General features: G+C 33.4%; 2 protein-coding genes across 2 annotated transcripts; one reads left to right on the plus strand and one right to left on the minus strand.

Annotated features, from left to right (window-relative positions):
* The first annotated feature begins 3,022 nt into the window (after positions 1-3,022).
* On the plus strand, positions 3,023-10,911 carry AGO1 (Stabilizer of iron transporter SufD / Polynucleotidyl transferase). The gene is made up of 22 exons (XM_012223854.4): positions 3,023-3,182; positions 3,850-4,556; positions 4,642-4,850; positions 4,941-5,090; positions 5,172-5,305; positions 5,493-5,602; positions 5,841-5,947; positions 6,052-6,190; positions 6,261-6,377; positions 7,178-7,285; positions 7,396-7,467; positions 7,716-7,838; positions 7,928-8,087; positions 8,207-8,466; positions 8,575-8,717; positions 9,365-9,427; positions 9,511-9,574; positions 9,732-9,867; positions 9,950-10,023; positions 10,089-10,183; positions 10,405-10,436; positions 10,528-10,911. The coding sequence occupies exons 2-22, from the start codon at positions 3,858-3,860 to the stop codon at positions 10,749-10,751; spliced, it is 3,219 nt and encodes a 1,072-aa protein (XP_012079244.1). The 5' UTR covers positions 3,023-3,182; positions 3,850-3,857; the 3' UTR covers positions 10,752-10,911.
* A 1,236-nt stretch (positions 10,912-12,147) lies between these two features.
* On the minus strand, positions 12,148-16,175 carry LOC105639724 (DHHA1 domain protein). Its single transcript, XM_012223866.4, has 6 exons — positions 15,867-16,175; positions 15,468-15,786; positions 14,910-15,044; positions 14,537-14,619; positions 12,705-12,810; positions 12,148-12,586 (listed from the first exon to the last, which is right to left on the minus strand). The coding sequence occupies exons 1-6, from the start codon at positions 16,115-16,117 to the stop codon at positions 12,497-12,499; spliced, it is 984 nt and encodes a 327-aa protein (XP_012079256.1). The 5' UTR covers positions 16,118-16,175; the 3' UTR covers positions 12,148-12,496.
* Positions 16,176-16,532: the final 357 nt, after the last annotated feature.

Genomic DNA, 16,532 nt, shown 5'->3' on the forward strand with positions numbered 1-16,532 from the left:
TTAAAAAATACATATCATTTATTCATTATTGATATGAATGTAAATATTATTTTTAATTGTTATTAATTTAGATATAAATTTAACTTTCAAAATTAACTTATTCTACTCAATTAGGAATACTACTTAAATAGCTCATTGACTTGTGCTTTAAGGAATTATATTTTTATTAATAATCTTAATTATTAATATAATTATATTTTCAGGGAGAAGATAATAATGGTAAATGCTTGCACGTAAGGAGCTATCACAAATTAATATGCTTTCTTTATGTTTTTAGGACTTTTTAATAGATAGTGTAGCTTAAGTTATCTAAAATAGAATGTTATATTTATTTTATTTTGATTATTGCGTACTGAATACATATTTGACATTAGTAATAATAATATTTTCTTTAAAAAATATTATTTGATTTTTATTTTTTTATATTTTACACTCGCAGCATGTTTGTGCTATGAACAATAAATATTTTTATATATTTATCTATAATATTTTAAAATATATAATTTAATTAAGAAAAATTTTGTAATTATTTTTAATTTCATATTTGTCAAATTTATTGAAAATTGTTTAAATTAAAGAACATCCATTTTAAATTCATAATATTAGACTAACTATATAAAAATTAATATCTATAATAAAATTGAAAGAAAATAAAATATATATTAAAAAAATCATTGATTTAATTTATTTTTGAATTAATAAATTTTCTTAAATGACATTAAAAATAATAAAATAATTAAAATAAAAGAGATATAGAAATTCAACCATATATATATATTATTCTTAATGATAATTTCATGTAAACCGCTTTCTATTATGGTTTTATCAAACTTTTTCATATTTGATGAAATAATAAAAATATATTTAAAAAAATATATTAATATTAAAAAATTGTATAAAAATTATCGAAATTACAAAAAAAAAAAAGTTAGATCTTACCAAACCTCAAAGAGCTCTCTACTTATAATCCATTAATATTCAATTCAATTTATTATCATTAAAATTAATAAAGACAACTATATATTGCAATTTTAAAACAAATAAATATCAAAACATTTGATTTATCATTATGACAAAAGGTTTATTGCGGCCTATTTCTTATTACTGTTTTATCTTTGCATGACTAATAATCAAGTTATTATTATTTTTTAATATTAATTTCTTACGGAAAAAATTAAAATCGATTGATGATTTATTATTATTTATTAATATAGATACTTTATAATATTATATGGAAATAAAAATTTATAAAAATATTATATTAAAATTTAAATCACGAATATGTAAATTGTATTTATAACTTCTTTAATTCCAAACAACTTGCTCTGCACTTCTCTAACGTGCTAAGCAATGTTGGTTGTAATTTAATAACATTCCTAATTTGTCTCCTTGTTTCTCTATTCCATATCTCAATTAATTAATTAATCTTTCCTTTTCCTAACGCCTAACTAATTAATTAAATAATAAATAAAAAATCAGTTAATTAAAATAATCAAGAAGAAAATTACTTCGAAGTCCTAAAGTTTGATCAAAGTTGCCACTTTATCCCTAATATTTTAAAAAATATTGTAAAATCTATGATATTTCAATTTTATTGTTAAACAAGAGATTAAATAGTAATAATCTAGTTATAAATATGAGGGACTAAAGAGTAATAATGTGAAGGCATATTATAAAATATTTAATATAAAGTATTTGACCACAAAATATCATTAAATACAAGATAATTTTGTGTCCAAAAAGTAAATTACAAAAAAATATCATAAATCACAAAATTAAAAGTAAATTATAATTGCAAAAGCCATATAATTTAGGGTCATATTTCTATGAACCAGTTATACACGAGTTGATGCGCGAGTCGTGCAATTTTGCATTTTTTAATTGATTTAGATAAGTAATTTTAAAAAATTAATTTGATTTATATGTTTGTTGCTTTTAACTTGAATAATTTACTTGTGTATTTTGATTAAACGATGAAAGGTAAAATTATATATTTTTATATTTTTCTTATTTATTATCCAATTTTTTTAAAACGGAAAATACTACTTGTATTACCTTGAATCATAAAGTTGTAACAAAGGTTCAAGAAGTGCATCTCAAACATGAAATGGGTCAAAACAAGTTGAAACTCTAGCAAGTAAATGAGTTCCCTTATTCGCTCAACGTCTAATCCAATTGACCTTAACATCATGTTTTACTTATAGACTAGTTGAATTTTATAATTTATTCACAGAATTAAGATAAATAAGTATTTATATATACATAAGTGCATATTTTTAATCTTGTCAATCAACAATACTTTGTATTTATTTTTATTGTTAATTCTGACTTTTATCGAGAATTTAATTGGATGTAGTCAAGTCAACTCTGAAAGTGAAGAAACCCACTTGACAGATCTTGGAGTTGCTGATAGTGTGAGCTGCTCGTGGAGGATCTATCAAAAGTCTTTTAGTTGTAATAGTGTGAGCTGCTTGTAGAGGATCTATCAAAAGTCCTTTAGTTGTAAAAATATATCAAATTCTTTTAAGTTTTTAGTGGGATGCAGAGGAAATTGTCTGAACAGTATAATTTTCTAATTTAAAAATTTTAAAAATTAAGGATAAATGATTAAAAAATAGCCAGGTAGATGTGAGCTAGCGTGTTGTAGGCTAGCCAATGATCAAATAACCAATAAATTAATGGACTCCCATAATTGACAATGAAAAATAAATATGAGGTGTTAATTGACAAAATTAAAAGTATGTGTTAAATTTGCCCAAAATATAAAATTGTTTTTGGTGATTCACCCATAAAAAAAGGAAAATCAAAATAATGATTTATTATTATTATTTTTGAAATATATACAAAATAATAATAATAATAATAATAAATAGTATATATTATTAATGAAAACAAGTAGAATTTTCCAATAGGCCAAGCCAAAAGTCTGAAAACATGCCATGTCAGCATCCACGTCTATAGCAGTGGGTGCACTAGCGAGGACGGACTTGTCATTTTCAAACACCAACTACTCTTTTATAAGCAGAGTGCGGATGTCATTCTGCAAATTTTCAATATATTTTTTACACGAGGAAGAGTTTGGGTAGGGCTTAGGCTTCCCCTTTTCGCTCTGGTGGAGTGGCGTGATACAGAGCTTTTCGTCGTACGATAACCAGTTTTCCGGTACCGATAGCTGTTTTCAGGTAAGTAAAAGCGGTTTTTTGTCTGCTTTCGAGTGTTTTAGTAGTGTTTGTGCATCAATCGCATGACTTTTACTTATTGTTGGCTGTGGAGTATGGATCTGCCATCTACTTTCTACTTGATACTCTATTTAGTAGTCGTAGAACTTCCTTTCCACAGATCTATTTGATTTTTATGAAGTGTTTGCTATTACTGACTGTGTATGTTGTTTTCATTGGGATCGTTTGCTCTTCCAAGCGATTTGGAAGCGTCGCTTTGTAATGCTTTCGTTTATTTTTTTAGGGTTTCTGTCCTGCATTTATTTTGTTGTTTTTGGGGCCTTCGCTTTTATGCTTTTCAGCTTTTCAGTTGTTGATAATTGAAATTTTTGTTTACGTTTACGGCTGGTTCTCTGTCATTATTAAGCTTGTTACTACTTTTGTATTTGTTTACATTGGTTATTAATAGATGTTTCTTCTTTTGATATTCTAGGAGTATTAATCGTTCTTTGTACTGAATATTGAATGATGTTGCTTGTAAAAATATTTGTTGAGAAATATGTGTTTTAACCAATCCAAATACTGTTGGTTTTAGTTTTGGCGAAATTTTATTTTTTATTTTTTAAGAAAAAATACGCACTCTACCTCTTTTTCCTTCTTAGTATTGAATTTTTGTTTGCATCTTTTTCAGCCATCATAATGCCGAGAAAGAGAAGAACTGAGCTTCCTGCTAGTGGGGGTGAGAGCTCTGCCTCTCAAGAAGCTAGTGCAGGTGGCAACCGGGGTTCCCAGCGCCCATCTGAGAGGGGTGGACCACCTCAGCAAGGAGCAAGTGGAGGCCCTTATCAAAGTGGAAGGGGTTGGGCCCCACAGTCTCAACAAGGAGGTCGTGGAGGTGGTTATGGCGGTGGCCGCGGCCGGAGTGGGATGCCACAACAGCAGTATGGTGGAGCCCCTGAATATCAAGGGAGGGGAAGAGGAGGGCCGCCACCTCAGCAAGGAAGCCGAGGAAGCTATGGTGGCGGTGGTGGTCATGGTGGTAGTGGCCGTGGAGGAGGTCCTTCTGGTGGCCCATTTAGACCACCAGTCCCCGAGCTGCACCAAGCAACCCTGGCTCCTTACCAAGCTGGGGTGTCCCCTCAGTCTACGCCATCTGAGGCGAGCTCTTCGTTTCGCCCACCAGAGCCATCACCAGTAACACTAACAGAGCAGTTGCAGGAGCTTTCTATCCAGCAAGAAGGTTCTTCAAGCCAGGCAATTCAGGCTGCGCCTCCACCCTCAAGTAAATCAATGAGGTTCCCCCTTCGTCCTGGCAAGGGTAGCACTGGCACAAAGTGTATAGTAAAGGCTAACCACTTCTTTGCTGATTTACCAGACAAGGATTTGCACCAGTATGATGTGAGTTCTCTCTTCTGTGTTTTGATTGGTTAATTTGTGTGAATTTTTAATGTCTATGGTTAGATGACATGACTGAGCTCAATAGGTTACCATTACACCTGAAGTCGCATCACGGGGAGTCAATCGAGCTGTAATGGAACAACTTGTTAAATTGTATAGAGAATCTCATCTTGGAAAACGTCTGCCTGCCTATGACGGCCGGAAGAGTCTTTATACTGCTGGTGCACTTCCATTTATTTCAAAGGAATTTAAAATCACTCTCATTGATGAAGATGATGGATCAGGGGGGCAAAGGTTCTATGATTTTTGCTTTCTGGATATTCTTTTAGTTTCTGTATCCCATTTTTCCTACTTATTACTAAGTACCTTCTCTTTTTGTTGCAGGAGAGAGAGGGATTTTAGAGTTGTCATCAAATTAGCTGCACGTGCTGACCTACACCATTTAGGCCTCTTTTTGCAGGGAAGGCAAGCAGATGCTCCACAGGAGGCTCTTCAAGTTCTTGATATTGTATTGCGTGAATTGCCTACTACTCGGTATGAATTGTGTAACTTCTTCCTTTTGGCATTTGATTATGCATTCCTTTTTCTGAAGACTGAAGCTCCCATCAACTGCAGGTATTGCCCTGTGGGTCGATCATTTTATTCCCCTGATCTAGGAAGAAGGCAACCCCTTGGCGAAGGTTTGGAGAGTTGGCGTGGTTTCTACCAAAGTATTCGCCCTACACAGATGGGACTGTCGCTGAATATTGGTACATGATTTTTGGCATTGCTTCCATCAGTGTTTGTCGTTTATTATTCAATTTATTTATGTTTGGTTAAGTTCCACTATAAGTTCACTGAACATATTCATGATTTGTCCTACTGTATTTTGTTTTGATTATTGTTTACTGTTTTTATCAACTTAATGTTTTATTTCTATGTGATCTCTTGGGTCAGATATGTCGTCCACTGCTTTCATTGAGCCTCTGCCTGTCATTGAATTTGTTACACAATTATTGAACCGGGATGTTTCTGCTAGGCCATTATCTGATGCTGACCGTGTGAAGGTGAGAAATTGTTTGTTGTTCTTTGGTCTTGTTTTTAGTTTTCTGCTATGGCTTACATTAAATCTCTCAGATCAATTCTTCCACCTTTTGAAGCATCACGTACACTTTTATATGATACTGTATAAGACATTTAGTTGTTTGATTGAAATTTTCTCCTAACGCTTTCTTGTATTGAGTTTTGCGTTAGATTACTCGTATGATTATTTGACAATGAGCATCGCTATTTGTGTTTCAATAGATAAAAAAGGCTCTTCGCGGCGTCAAGGTTGAAGTTACACACCGAGGAAATATGCGCAGAAAATACCGCATATCTGGTTTAACATCACAGGCTACACGGGAATTGACGTGAGTATCAGATTGTCATATGTTTATCTTTTTTTAATTTTTCCATTGGTCTTAGTGTGTGATCATATGCAGTTTGTTTCCCTTATTTAATGCTTGTGTATCAGTTTTCCTGTTGATGAAAGAGGAACTTTGAAGTCTGTAGTTGAGTACTTCCGCGAGACCTATGGCTTTGAAATTCAACATACTCAATGGCCGTGTCTACAAGTGGGTAACCAGCAGAGACCAAATTATTTGCCGATGGAGGTATGTGTTTGTGTCTTCATTTTTTGCTATTGTTTGGATACATTGATTGCAACCTACAATTTCAAACCAGGTCTGCAAGATTGTGGAGGGTCAGAGGTACTCAAAGAGACTGAATGAGAGGCAGATCACTGCTCTTCTGAAGGTGACTTGTCAGCGTCCTCATGAAAGGGAACGTGACATTATTCAGGTGTGATGCTATGGCTTATATTTTTTCACAATGTTATATTATCCTTTTTAATGATTACCATGAGGCTTTGGTTTTTCATTTTTTTTGGGGGATCTGAAGTCATTGTCTGCTTCTTTTGAGTTGATTCAACTCCGTATTAAATTTGTCTGCTCAATCGGCTGATTATTGCTTGTTATGATATATGTAATTTAATTCTTTCTGATATTAAATGGAGCTCATTTTATCTCCTGCAAAAAATATTCCTGGTCTGGCATGTACAGAATGAAAACTTCATTCTTGATTCTACGAGAATTTTTATGATTTCTAACTTTTATGTATTTTGTACAAAATTGATACAGTTTGTTTTCATTGACAATAATTTCCATTTTTAGTATTCTAACCATTTGAGGCTGTCACTGAATGCTTGTAAGAGGGTTTCCTGTACGCGTTGATATGTGGATATGTGCATTGCATATATTAATATAAATTAGTTTTGGTTAGCTATTGCTTTTAAATTCATGCATGTGCCTTAAAACCTTAGTGGGTTTTTTCTAATTTAAGGTTTTAATGATTAAATGCTATGATCTATTATTTTCCTTGCAATATATCTGCGGAAAGTCCTATATCTACATATGCACATAGCTGTAGGTGTGATGTAATGTCGGATAAACAATAGCAGAAATTGTACCCTGTGTGCTTGCCTCAGCTGCTAATAGAAGTCGTTTTTGAAGGTTGTACTAGAAAATGATCCGCGATTATGTTGGGGAGTATGCTTTTTACATACTAGTGGACTTCTAACATTCCCGTTGTTTCTTGTATAGACTGTTCATCATAATGCTTACCGCGATGATCCTTATGCAAAGGAGTTTGGAATTAAAATCAGTGAAAAGCTTGCTTCTGTTGAAGCTCGCATTTTGCCTGCTCCATGGGTAAATTTACCTTTTCCTCTTGTTACCATATTTTTCAAGCTGCATAGATTTTCTATTGTTTGTTTCCATTATTTAATCAAGTGTATTGGATTTGCTCACTGTTTCTGCAGCTTAAATATCATGATACGGGTAGAGAGAAGGATTGCCTGCCTCAAGTTGGACAATGGAACATGATGAATAAGGTATTCACTTACGTAAAATTATAGTAATTGTATTTCATATCACATTATCCTAGTTACTGCACTCAAAATCTTTTGCATGATTTTGTGGAATTTATCTAATTATGCTTCCCATTTGTGGTTTTTTTTTTTCTCTTCTTTCTCTCATTGTTGGTTTCTTCTATTATGTGTTTAGATTGTGCTATCCTTTTTTTTGTCAACTTGCAAACTCTGAGTGCTCTATATTTTAATTCATTGTCATTTTGTTGCAGAAAATGGTCAATGGGGGAACTGTGAACAACTGGATATGCATAAATTTTTCTCGGAATGTTCAAGATAGTGTGGCTCGTGGATTTTGCTATGAACTTGCACAAATGTGTCATATTTCTGGCATGGTATGTACTCTGCAGTATTTGTTTAGGTTCTCCAATATCTGTTGAATATAATTTGTTGTTCAAAACTTTGGATTGCTTCTTTTATGCAGGCATTTAATTCTGAGCCTGTACTTTCTCCTGTAAGTGCACGTCCTGAGCAAGTAGAAAAGGTGTTGAAGACTCGATACCATGATGCCATGACAAGACTCCAGGGCAAGGAGCTTGACCTGCTTATTGTAATTCTCCCTGACAACAATGGTTCTCTTTATGGTATGAAGTCTAGTAATGTTGATGGTGTTGCTTTTATCATTTTATTTATGTGATCTCTTGTAAATACTAGGCATTTTGCTATTCTTCACAATTATTTTTGTGATCACCCTGTATGCCAGGTGATTTGAAGCGGATTTGTGAGACAGATCTTGGACTTGTTTCCCAGTGCTGTTTAACAAAGCATGTCTTTAGAATGAGCAAACAATATCTAGCCAATGTAGCGCTGAAGATAAATGTGAAGGTTGGGGGAAGAAACACTGTACTTGTTGATGCATTATCAAGGCGTATTCCTTTAGTCAGTGACCGGCCTACTATTATTTTTGGTGCTGATGTTACCCATCCTCATCCTGGCGAGGACTCGAGCCCATCTATTGCAGCTGTATGCTATCTAATTTTCTCTCATCTTCCAAATTAAATTAATCTTGTGTTCATTGGGCTTTGCCTACTTCTCTTTTTTGTTAACAGAAGATTCTAAAATTTAATGCAGGTTGTGGCATCTCAAGATTGGCCAGAGGTTACAAAGTATGCTGGTTTGGTCTGTGCTCAAGCCCATCGACAAGAGCTTATCCAAGATTTGTTCAAAGAGTGGCAAGATCCTGTAAGAGGGAAAGTCACTGGTGGCATGATCAAGTATGATTGACCTTCGCTGTCTCTATTTCATAGTTGTCAAGGGCATGTCTAGGCTCTAGGCTAACTTATGTCCAGGGTCAAGAACCTTTACTAGTTTCAACTGGGTTGATCATTATGTTGTGTTCCTATGTGGCTGTGCACTCACCTTTAAGGGGCACCTTCTCGTGTACCTTGAGTTGCTGGTGGTTTTTTTTAATGTTTATTTTCTTCTAAATTTGTCAGTTGGTTTTGCTTGCCCACTGTTGAGTTATTTTATTCTATGCCTCTTGGTGAGTTGGTTTTTAACCTTCGCAGTCTGTACATAAAGTGCCCTGATGTCTGCTTGTGCATTTTGGTTTCCATGGACTCTGGTGTAGTTGTGATTCTGACTCATGCTGAGCTAGTTTTAGGCGTTAGCCTTTTAGTTTTCATGTTTAACTATGAATTTTTATTTTTATACTCAATTATTGCTACTTTTAAATTCAAACATTGTAGGCGTAGTATCTTATACACGTTTTACTGAATGTGCACCTCTCGTCTCTCAAGATGCAGCCTCCTGCACCTTGGGTCAAGTTACCTTTTGTGGTTAAGCCTTTGTCAACTATGGTCTATGTTTGAATTTTATTTAATTTGAAATAGTATCATAAATTTGTCTTTCCACAATACAGGGAACTCCTTATATCTTTCCGAAGAGCAACTGGGCAGAAACCTCAGCGTATTATATTTTACAGGCATTGCTCCATTGACTGTTATATTGTTACTTTTGTTTTTATTTATTTGCTGCAATATCTGATGATTTATTCACTTATTCCAGGGATGGTGTCAGTGAAGGACAGTTCTATCAAGTTTTGTTGTATGAACTTGATGCTATCCGGAAGGTAACACTAATTTTGTTTTCTTAAATATTATCTCGATGGTGAACCCTATTTATTATGCGTTTTGGACCCTCATGATTACGTTCGTCTGTTTTCTACAAATTCTGTTGGCACATGTTTCCTACAACGAAATTGTCATCTATTCCTGTGTCAATTTCAGGCTTGTGCTTCTTTAGAACCAAATTATCAGCCTCCTGTGACGTTTGTTGTGGTTCAGAAGCGTCACCACACCAGGTTGTTTGCCAATAACCATCATGACCGTAATGCTGTTGACAGGAGTGGGAATATACTTCCTGGTAACTCATCATGCGATTGTCTTTGATTTCACAATTGTATATTGCTGTATCAGTGACATGATGTTAAACTGTGATCTGTCAGGTACTGTTGTGGATTCGAAAATCTGTCATCCAACAGAGTTTGACTTTTATCTGTGTAGCCATGCTGGAATTCAGGTAACAACCATAATTGATTGTTTCAATACTTAGATGCTTTTTAACATGGCCAAACATGACTATAGGGTACAAGCCGTCCAGCTCACTACCATGTCTTATGGGATGAGAACAAATTTACTGCTGATGGGTTGCAGTTACTTACGAACAATCTTTGCTACACGTAAGTTTTGGTTATGGTTACGTTGCTTCTGATGTTAGTAGCATTACTGAATTACTGATAGTCTGGTACTGTAATTGATAGAATTGTTGCTTAGATCCTTCGGTCCCATGGTGAAGGACACTATTGGTAGCATGTTTTGTTCACCTTCTAACTTCATTTGTACAAGTGATTATCATGGCACTAATTTTGAGTTTTTCTAATTAAAATTTACAATTTTCCAGATATGCAAGATGTACACGTTCTGTTTCCATTGGTTAGTCTCTCTCTCTCTCTCTCTCTCTCTCTTGCCTTCTAGTTTGATGATGATGTTAGATTTTTCATTTATGGGTGTTGTGGTTTTGCAGTTCCTCCTGCGTACTATGCTCATCTTGCAGCATTTCGAGCTCGGTTCTACATGGAGCCAGAGACATCAGATAGTGGATCGATGACAAGTGGTCCTGTAGGTGGACGAGGTGGCATGGGTGGAGGTGCAGGTGCAAGGAGCACACGAGGACCTAGTGCCAGTGCGGCTGTGCGACCCTTACCTGCCTTGAAGGAGAATGTCAAGAGGGTCATGTTTTATTGCTAGTTTCAATCTGACCCAGAAAATTAACATTTGGATTGTCATTTAGGACGTAGTTAAAAAACTGTTTTCTGGTATGAATATACTGCAGTTTGCTTTGTTGCTGTGTGTTGACATGAATATTGGAATATGGATGTTTGTTCCAAATTTACCATTTCTTTTGTTATTCGTGACTTTTGCTGTAATGGTGGTAGTGTATTAATCCTGTCTGCCACATTTTCTCTTAAGTGGCCAAAATGCTCGATGGAAATACAAGGTGGCCTGAATGTGGCGAGTCCTTTTCTAAAGTATTCTGGTTGGTTGCGGTTTTGAAAATTCTTTAAATCGAGCTATAAATATTCAAAATTATTTAATCTATTAAATCAAATTGAAATAAAGTGTTTTTGATATAGTTTGTTTTGGGAGTGAATGTATAAATTTACTCCTCAATTTTGTGACTTTAAACGGAATACTTTTGAATTTTGTGGGAATTTTTGGTATCTACAAAATATCGTAGTATAATTTTTTAAAATAATGATTTTCATAAAATTTTAATTTTTTAATGATTGTTTAATTACTTTAGTTTTAATAAAATAAAGTTGAAAATTTTAGTGTTTAATAGATATAATTTAATAAGTTAAAGTGCGAATATAATTCATAGTAAAAGTTGAGAATGGAGTGCTATTTGGGTTTGCATTGTAAAAATAAACAATAAACTTGAGAGCTTTGTTTTTGGTTTTTTTGGTTTTCAAAAACTAATTATGAAGTAGTAAGTTATTAATTTTATTGACATCTTAGTCTTTTTATAATATTTTTAATTTATGATTTCCTACTTTGGTCTTTTTGTTTTATACGAAACATAAAAATATTATTACAATTATAACTTAGAGATATTATAGTCTATTAAAAATCAACTTGCCATGACATTTTGCAGAAAAATATTATACATTCCTAGATAAGAAATTATATATCGTTACAACTTTTAAATAATTTTTTAAATAAACGGTTTATTTGGGTTTTAATTAGTTTGTTAAATTTTTTTAGACCATTTAAAAAAATATTAAATTGCACAAAAGTGGTTATTTGGTGCAGTTAAATGGTTTCAACCCTACTTAATCCTTAGAAATTGGTGAATGTTCAACTTGATGAAAATTTTCAAATCAATTTTGTAAAATTCTATCATTTAATTCGAAAAGTTATGCTCGGTCTTTACTAAAATCGTCCATTTGGATTTAAGGCCCATTGGGCTTATTTCTGTTTGCCTGCCACTTTGAAGCGAACATATTTTGATTTGACTTTATATAATAATAATAATAATAATAATAACAAATGTCAATTTTTGTATGGTTAAGAGTATTTAAAATGCATGAAAAATTAATTATTAACATTTGTAAGTATAAACACTATTTATTACACAATTAAATATTCAATAGATAATTATTTGATTTTTATAATACGTTAAAAGAAAAAAACAATATAAGATACAACATAATATACTTGAAGATAAAATTACACCCTTGACCGTTATTTAACATCTTAGCCAACCGCAGCAGCTAAAAAACTTGCACCAAATGGTTGGCATCTATTAGCTAATAACTGTCAGTAACTAACAATCATCTTCTACCTCTAATAATCATTGAAAACCCTTTTATTTTCTGTTTCCATTTATTACTTTTTGTTGGTTTTCTTGGATTTATTGAACTTGCCGGCACATATGGCAATTCCCCTCTGCAGAAACTTTTATAACTTGGGTGTCAATTTTTTTACAATCATCAAGCACTTTTCCCAACTTTCCAGCTCTCAAATTCTGCAGAACTAAGCATGAAAGAACTGGCATTTTGATGACCACCACCACCGAATTCCTGCAACGAAGTGAGATAACAAGAAATAGCAATTTAAACCACTGCAAGTAAAATCTTAGCTGGTTAATGAATGCAGCAGGGTGAAACTGAAAATTTAACGTAGAAACTACTTGATCACCTTTGAAATGTTGGTGGTGTCTTCATTACCCAAACTTCTTAAGCTAATTTTCAATAATTGGTCATTTTGAAGCTCTGGAATTCTGTATACAACAGCTCCGATAGCCCTGTGATGATCAAGAACAGAAAAAGGTATTTGATGGAAGAATATGGGAAACGACATCTCAATGACAAAATTAAAAGCAATAATAAATCTCAACAAAGTTCAAGACAAGATGAGGCAAGTAAAATTCCATGTGTAGGCAGACAATTGAATTTTTGTTCACCAAAAGGGTTGAAGAAAGTGTTACGAACAGCAGAAAGGATTTTTACTCGTCTAATCATGGAAACTTTTTATATGAAGCTTATAGTTATAGCTCGTGTCCTAAAGCACCCCTATACCATTTAAGAAGGAAATTCTTAATTTCAACACTTCAATTAGTTCTGATAATGAATTCAAGCTACCATAAAGAGGCAATTCTGAATTCTCTAAACTATCCTACATCTTTGAAGTTGTTACCCCTTTTAAAATTTCTCTTCAATAATCATTGTTTCTAAAAACATTCAATAACAGAGGTAACTTTCCAATCTCTCATTGTCGCAATACCACCATCAACATTCATCACATAAACCACAACATATGCATCTCCATCCACAACCATGAGCATCATCTGCTTCCGTAAAAAGCATCAAAGCATCAACCATAAAAAATGATCACCATCTTTGTTTTCCTCAGTATCAAATCAACCACCAAGATCCAAGCATAAAAAATAGACTATAAAGCTTCCTCAATAAAATAAATAAATAATGGAAAAATAGGTGGCTGCGATTGATCAAAAAGATCTTTGGAATCGCAGAGGACTTTAGTAGTGTAGTTATGGGCGGAACCAAGGAATTGTTTTATAGTAAAAATTTTTATGGAATTTAAGGATTAGGAGGCAATGAGATATTGGTTGGAGTTAAAATTGGGTTTTGAGAAGACGGAAGGAGCAGATTTTACAGTGCTTAAGCACCGACTGCCTGCATCATGGATCTCAACAAATGGTCAAATCACATACAGTACAGAGTACGTCTCATTTGACATTGGGAACATGTTAGCTTTGTGGGAAACCACAAAGTGATTATCTATGCAAGAAACCACTAGTTTGGGCACAAAACCAAAAATAGTTGAATACAAAGCCACTGGTTTTCTAATTGTTCTTGTTTATCTTTATCCATGCAAGAAAGACTGGATTTGAAATATATTTCCTTTAAATTGATGGCACAGTTTGAAGTTCAACAAACAGCACAAGACGAAACTTCCAATGGTGTTAGCTATGAGAGAAAATACATGCCATATTGATTTCAAAGCTACACGAGAATTTTCTCCGACCAACTCAAGCTTCTAAATGATGCAACATCAAATTCAGATATCAAAAACAACCTTATTGATATGATAGGAATTAGGCATAAGAGGAAAAGAATAACAGTGAGGGGCTCATATAGGGGGTTTCAACAGAAACTTCCCAAAAAGTTTAGAGGGAATTTCATGGGCCTAATGGACAATTTACCTCAAACATTGCCTGCTTTGGCAATTACACCCTATTTGATTTTGACATGTAAGGTACAATTGCAACAAAGTTTTCAAATTGGAGCGACATAGAACACAGTTGCAAAAACATGTAGTGTTTGGTGTAAAATTGCGTGTTATGTCTTTTTTATATGCATTTGGCCATTTAACTACTTATAGAATGCACAGCATGGTAACTCTCTTGGATGCAAACTAGTTGAAAGGAGGGAAAAATTAAATCACAAAATGAAATACATCCAGAAAGAGCATCTGGTGAAAAAATTTCAGCAGTAAATATAGCTTACCTCAACTTTAGATCATGGCTTTTGGCAGCCAACTGGTGTCCCAATTCACTCCTCAACTCTGATACTGCATCTGCATTGACAGCCTAAAATTAGGATAACAAAGTCAGGAATATCTTTTCATTTTCTCTTCATAAATATCCGTTTCTAAGAAACTTAAAAACGGCATTACAAGGCCATAGATATTGTCACCAACACAACTTTACAAAAAAATTTTTGACAACAAAAAGGGTTAAAACAAATTTTGGACAAATCTTGGAACGTCGATTCATGATATATGTCCTTCAAATGATAAATGGAGTATCTAGAAAACTCTAGAAAGTATTTGCAAAATAATAATAGTAATAATAATAATAAACAAAAAAAGTAATAATACCAGGCAGTTTCCAAAAGCTCCACCCCCAAGTGCAATTTCATATGACCTATCAAGGGTGTAATCAATTAATTTCTGCTTGACTGATAAGCTTATCAATCCTTGAGTAATGACAGACTCCAGTTCCAAAGATAGCAACTGCAAAGGTTATTTGAAAGTTTGAATTAGACTGAGCATTCCAAACTGTACTTGGGTTCACTGAGAAATAAAAAAATAATAAAAAAATAATAAAAGAGAACCTTTTTCCAACAAAACTAAACACTAATTACATATAACACAACTAATTGTGTGTGTCTGTGTTTATCCTCAACTAGAAGATTTTTTAAAAAACATGCAAATTTATGAAATTAATTTACAAATCCACAATTCCATATTTGGTACAAATGAAAATCCATTTAAAAGTTCACATCTTTAGCTCTGTGAATTAATTATCTTTAAACCAAATTCTATGAAAACCAATTGAATTTGCAAAACAACTCTAAACTTAAGGGTACAAATTCTAATTACAGGCTAGTAAAGCTAGCTAATATAAATAAAATGAATTTGCATTGGAAAAATTACCTGATGAAACAAGGAGGGGTTTAATAGAACATTAAATTCAAGATTCAAATCTTTCAACCCACTGCTAAAAGCTTTACTATTTTGAAGTCTCCATCTCCAAAGATCTGCATCTTCTATGTAATCAAAAAGAGGCCGAAAACGATTAAACTCAGTGACAATATGATTCTGATTAGGAGTCTGTAGTAGCTTTTCCTTGAAATAATCAAAAGCAATGGTAGCGCCACTTCTTTCCATATCAATCACTGCATTAACATTCTTCTTCTGGTCACTTATTCCAAGCAATTCCACTGCTGTTTTATGGTGATCTAATACAATAACTCTGCAGATAAACAACTAGTTATTAAGAAAGTATAATAAAGTGAATTTGAGGAAAATAACAGAAAAAAAAAAAAGAGAAACCTGTTAACTTTAGAGGAGACTTGATGGACAAAACCAGAAGGTCCAATGAAATCAAGAAGATAAAGATCAGAGATTTGATGGAGTGGAAGATGGTCCAGGGTTATGGGGTTGTAGACAGTGTTAGGAAAGAAAAGTACTGGAAGACGAGTGTTAGAGAAGTAAAGATGAGCTGCCAATGCAGCGAATGCACCGTCTGGACATGGATAATGATATAATACTGCGGATTTTTTCGCCAAGCTTATTGCCGCCATTAACGATCTCTGCAACTGCTTTCCTTCCTTCTATGTTAATTTCCGACGGTTCAATTCTGAACCAGTACATACTTAAATAAACGACTAGCCAGGTCTGGTCCGAATCGTGCGCTCTACGGTTTCAAACTTTTCTGCAATCGAAGGCCCAACCGATCCTAAGCTGCTATAAAGGAACTGGACCAAAACTGGCAGTCCGGCCCGGTTTGTAACTGGATCTGAAACAAATTGCTCTTTCTTATTTCATTTCAAGTAGTATCATTTAAGGTAATTACATAAAATTAAGAAAATATATTATAATTAACTAAATTATTTTTGCATTAATTCTTGAAATAATTAAAGTTTTCTTAGGCCTAATTTGATTAAGATGGTTTAATTAAGTATACTTCTGAAGAATTTTTTTCTTCTCAAAAAGTAT

Source organism: Jatropha curcas, chromosome 9 (genome assembly GCF_041381405.1).
Source record: "Jatropha curcas cultivar XTBG-Jc1 chromosome 9, XTBG_Jcur_1.0, whole genome shotgun sequence".
Taxonomy (NCBI): Eukaryota; Viridiplantae; Streptophyta; class Magnoliopsida; order Malpighiales; family Euphorbiaceae; genus Jatropha; species Jatropha curcas.

Coding starts and splice junctions, on each gene's coding strand:
- AGO1 (XM_012223854.4), top strand. CDS start 3,858: ATGCCGAGAAAGAGAAGAACTGAGCTTCCTGCTAGTGGGGGTGAGAGC. Junction 5,948..6,051: donor CAGGCTACACGGGAATTGAC/GTGAGTATCAGA, acceptor CTTGTGTATCAG/TTTTCCTGTTGATGAAAGAG. Junction 10,437..10,527: donor TACACGTTCTGTTTCCATTG/GTTAGTCTCTCT, acceptor GTGGTTTTGCAG/TTCCTCCTGCGTACTATGCT.
- LOC105639724 (XM_012223866.4), bottom strand. CDS start 16,117: ATGGCGGCAATAAGCTTGGCGAAAAAATCCGCAGTATTATATCATTAT. Junction 15,787..15,866: donor GTCTCCTCTAAAGTTAACAG/GTTTCTCTTTTT, acceptor GTTTATCTGCAG/AGTTATTGTATTAGATCACC. Junction 12,811..14,536: donor AGCCATGATCTAAAGTTGAG/GTAAGCTATATT, acceptor TGATCATCACAG/GGCTATCGGAGCTGTTGTAT.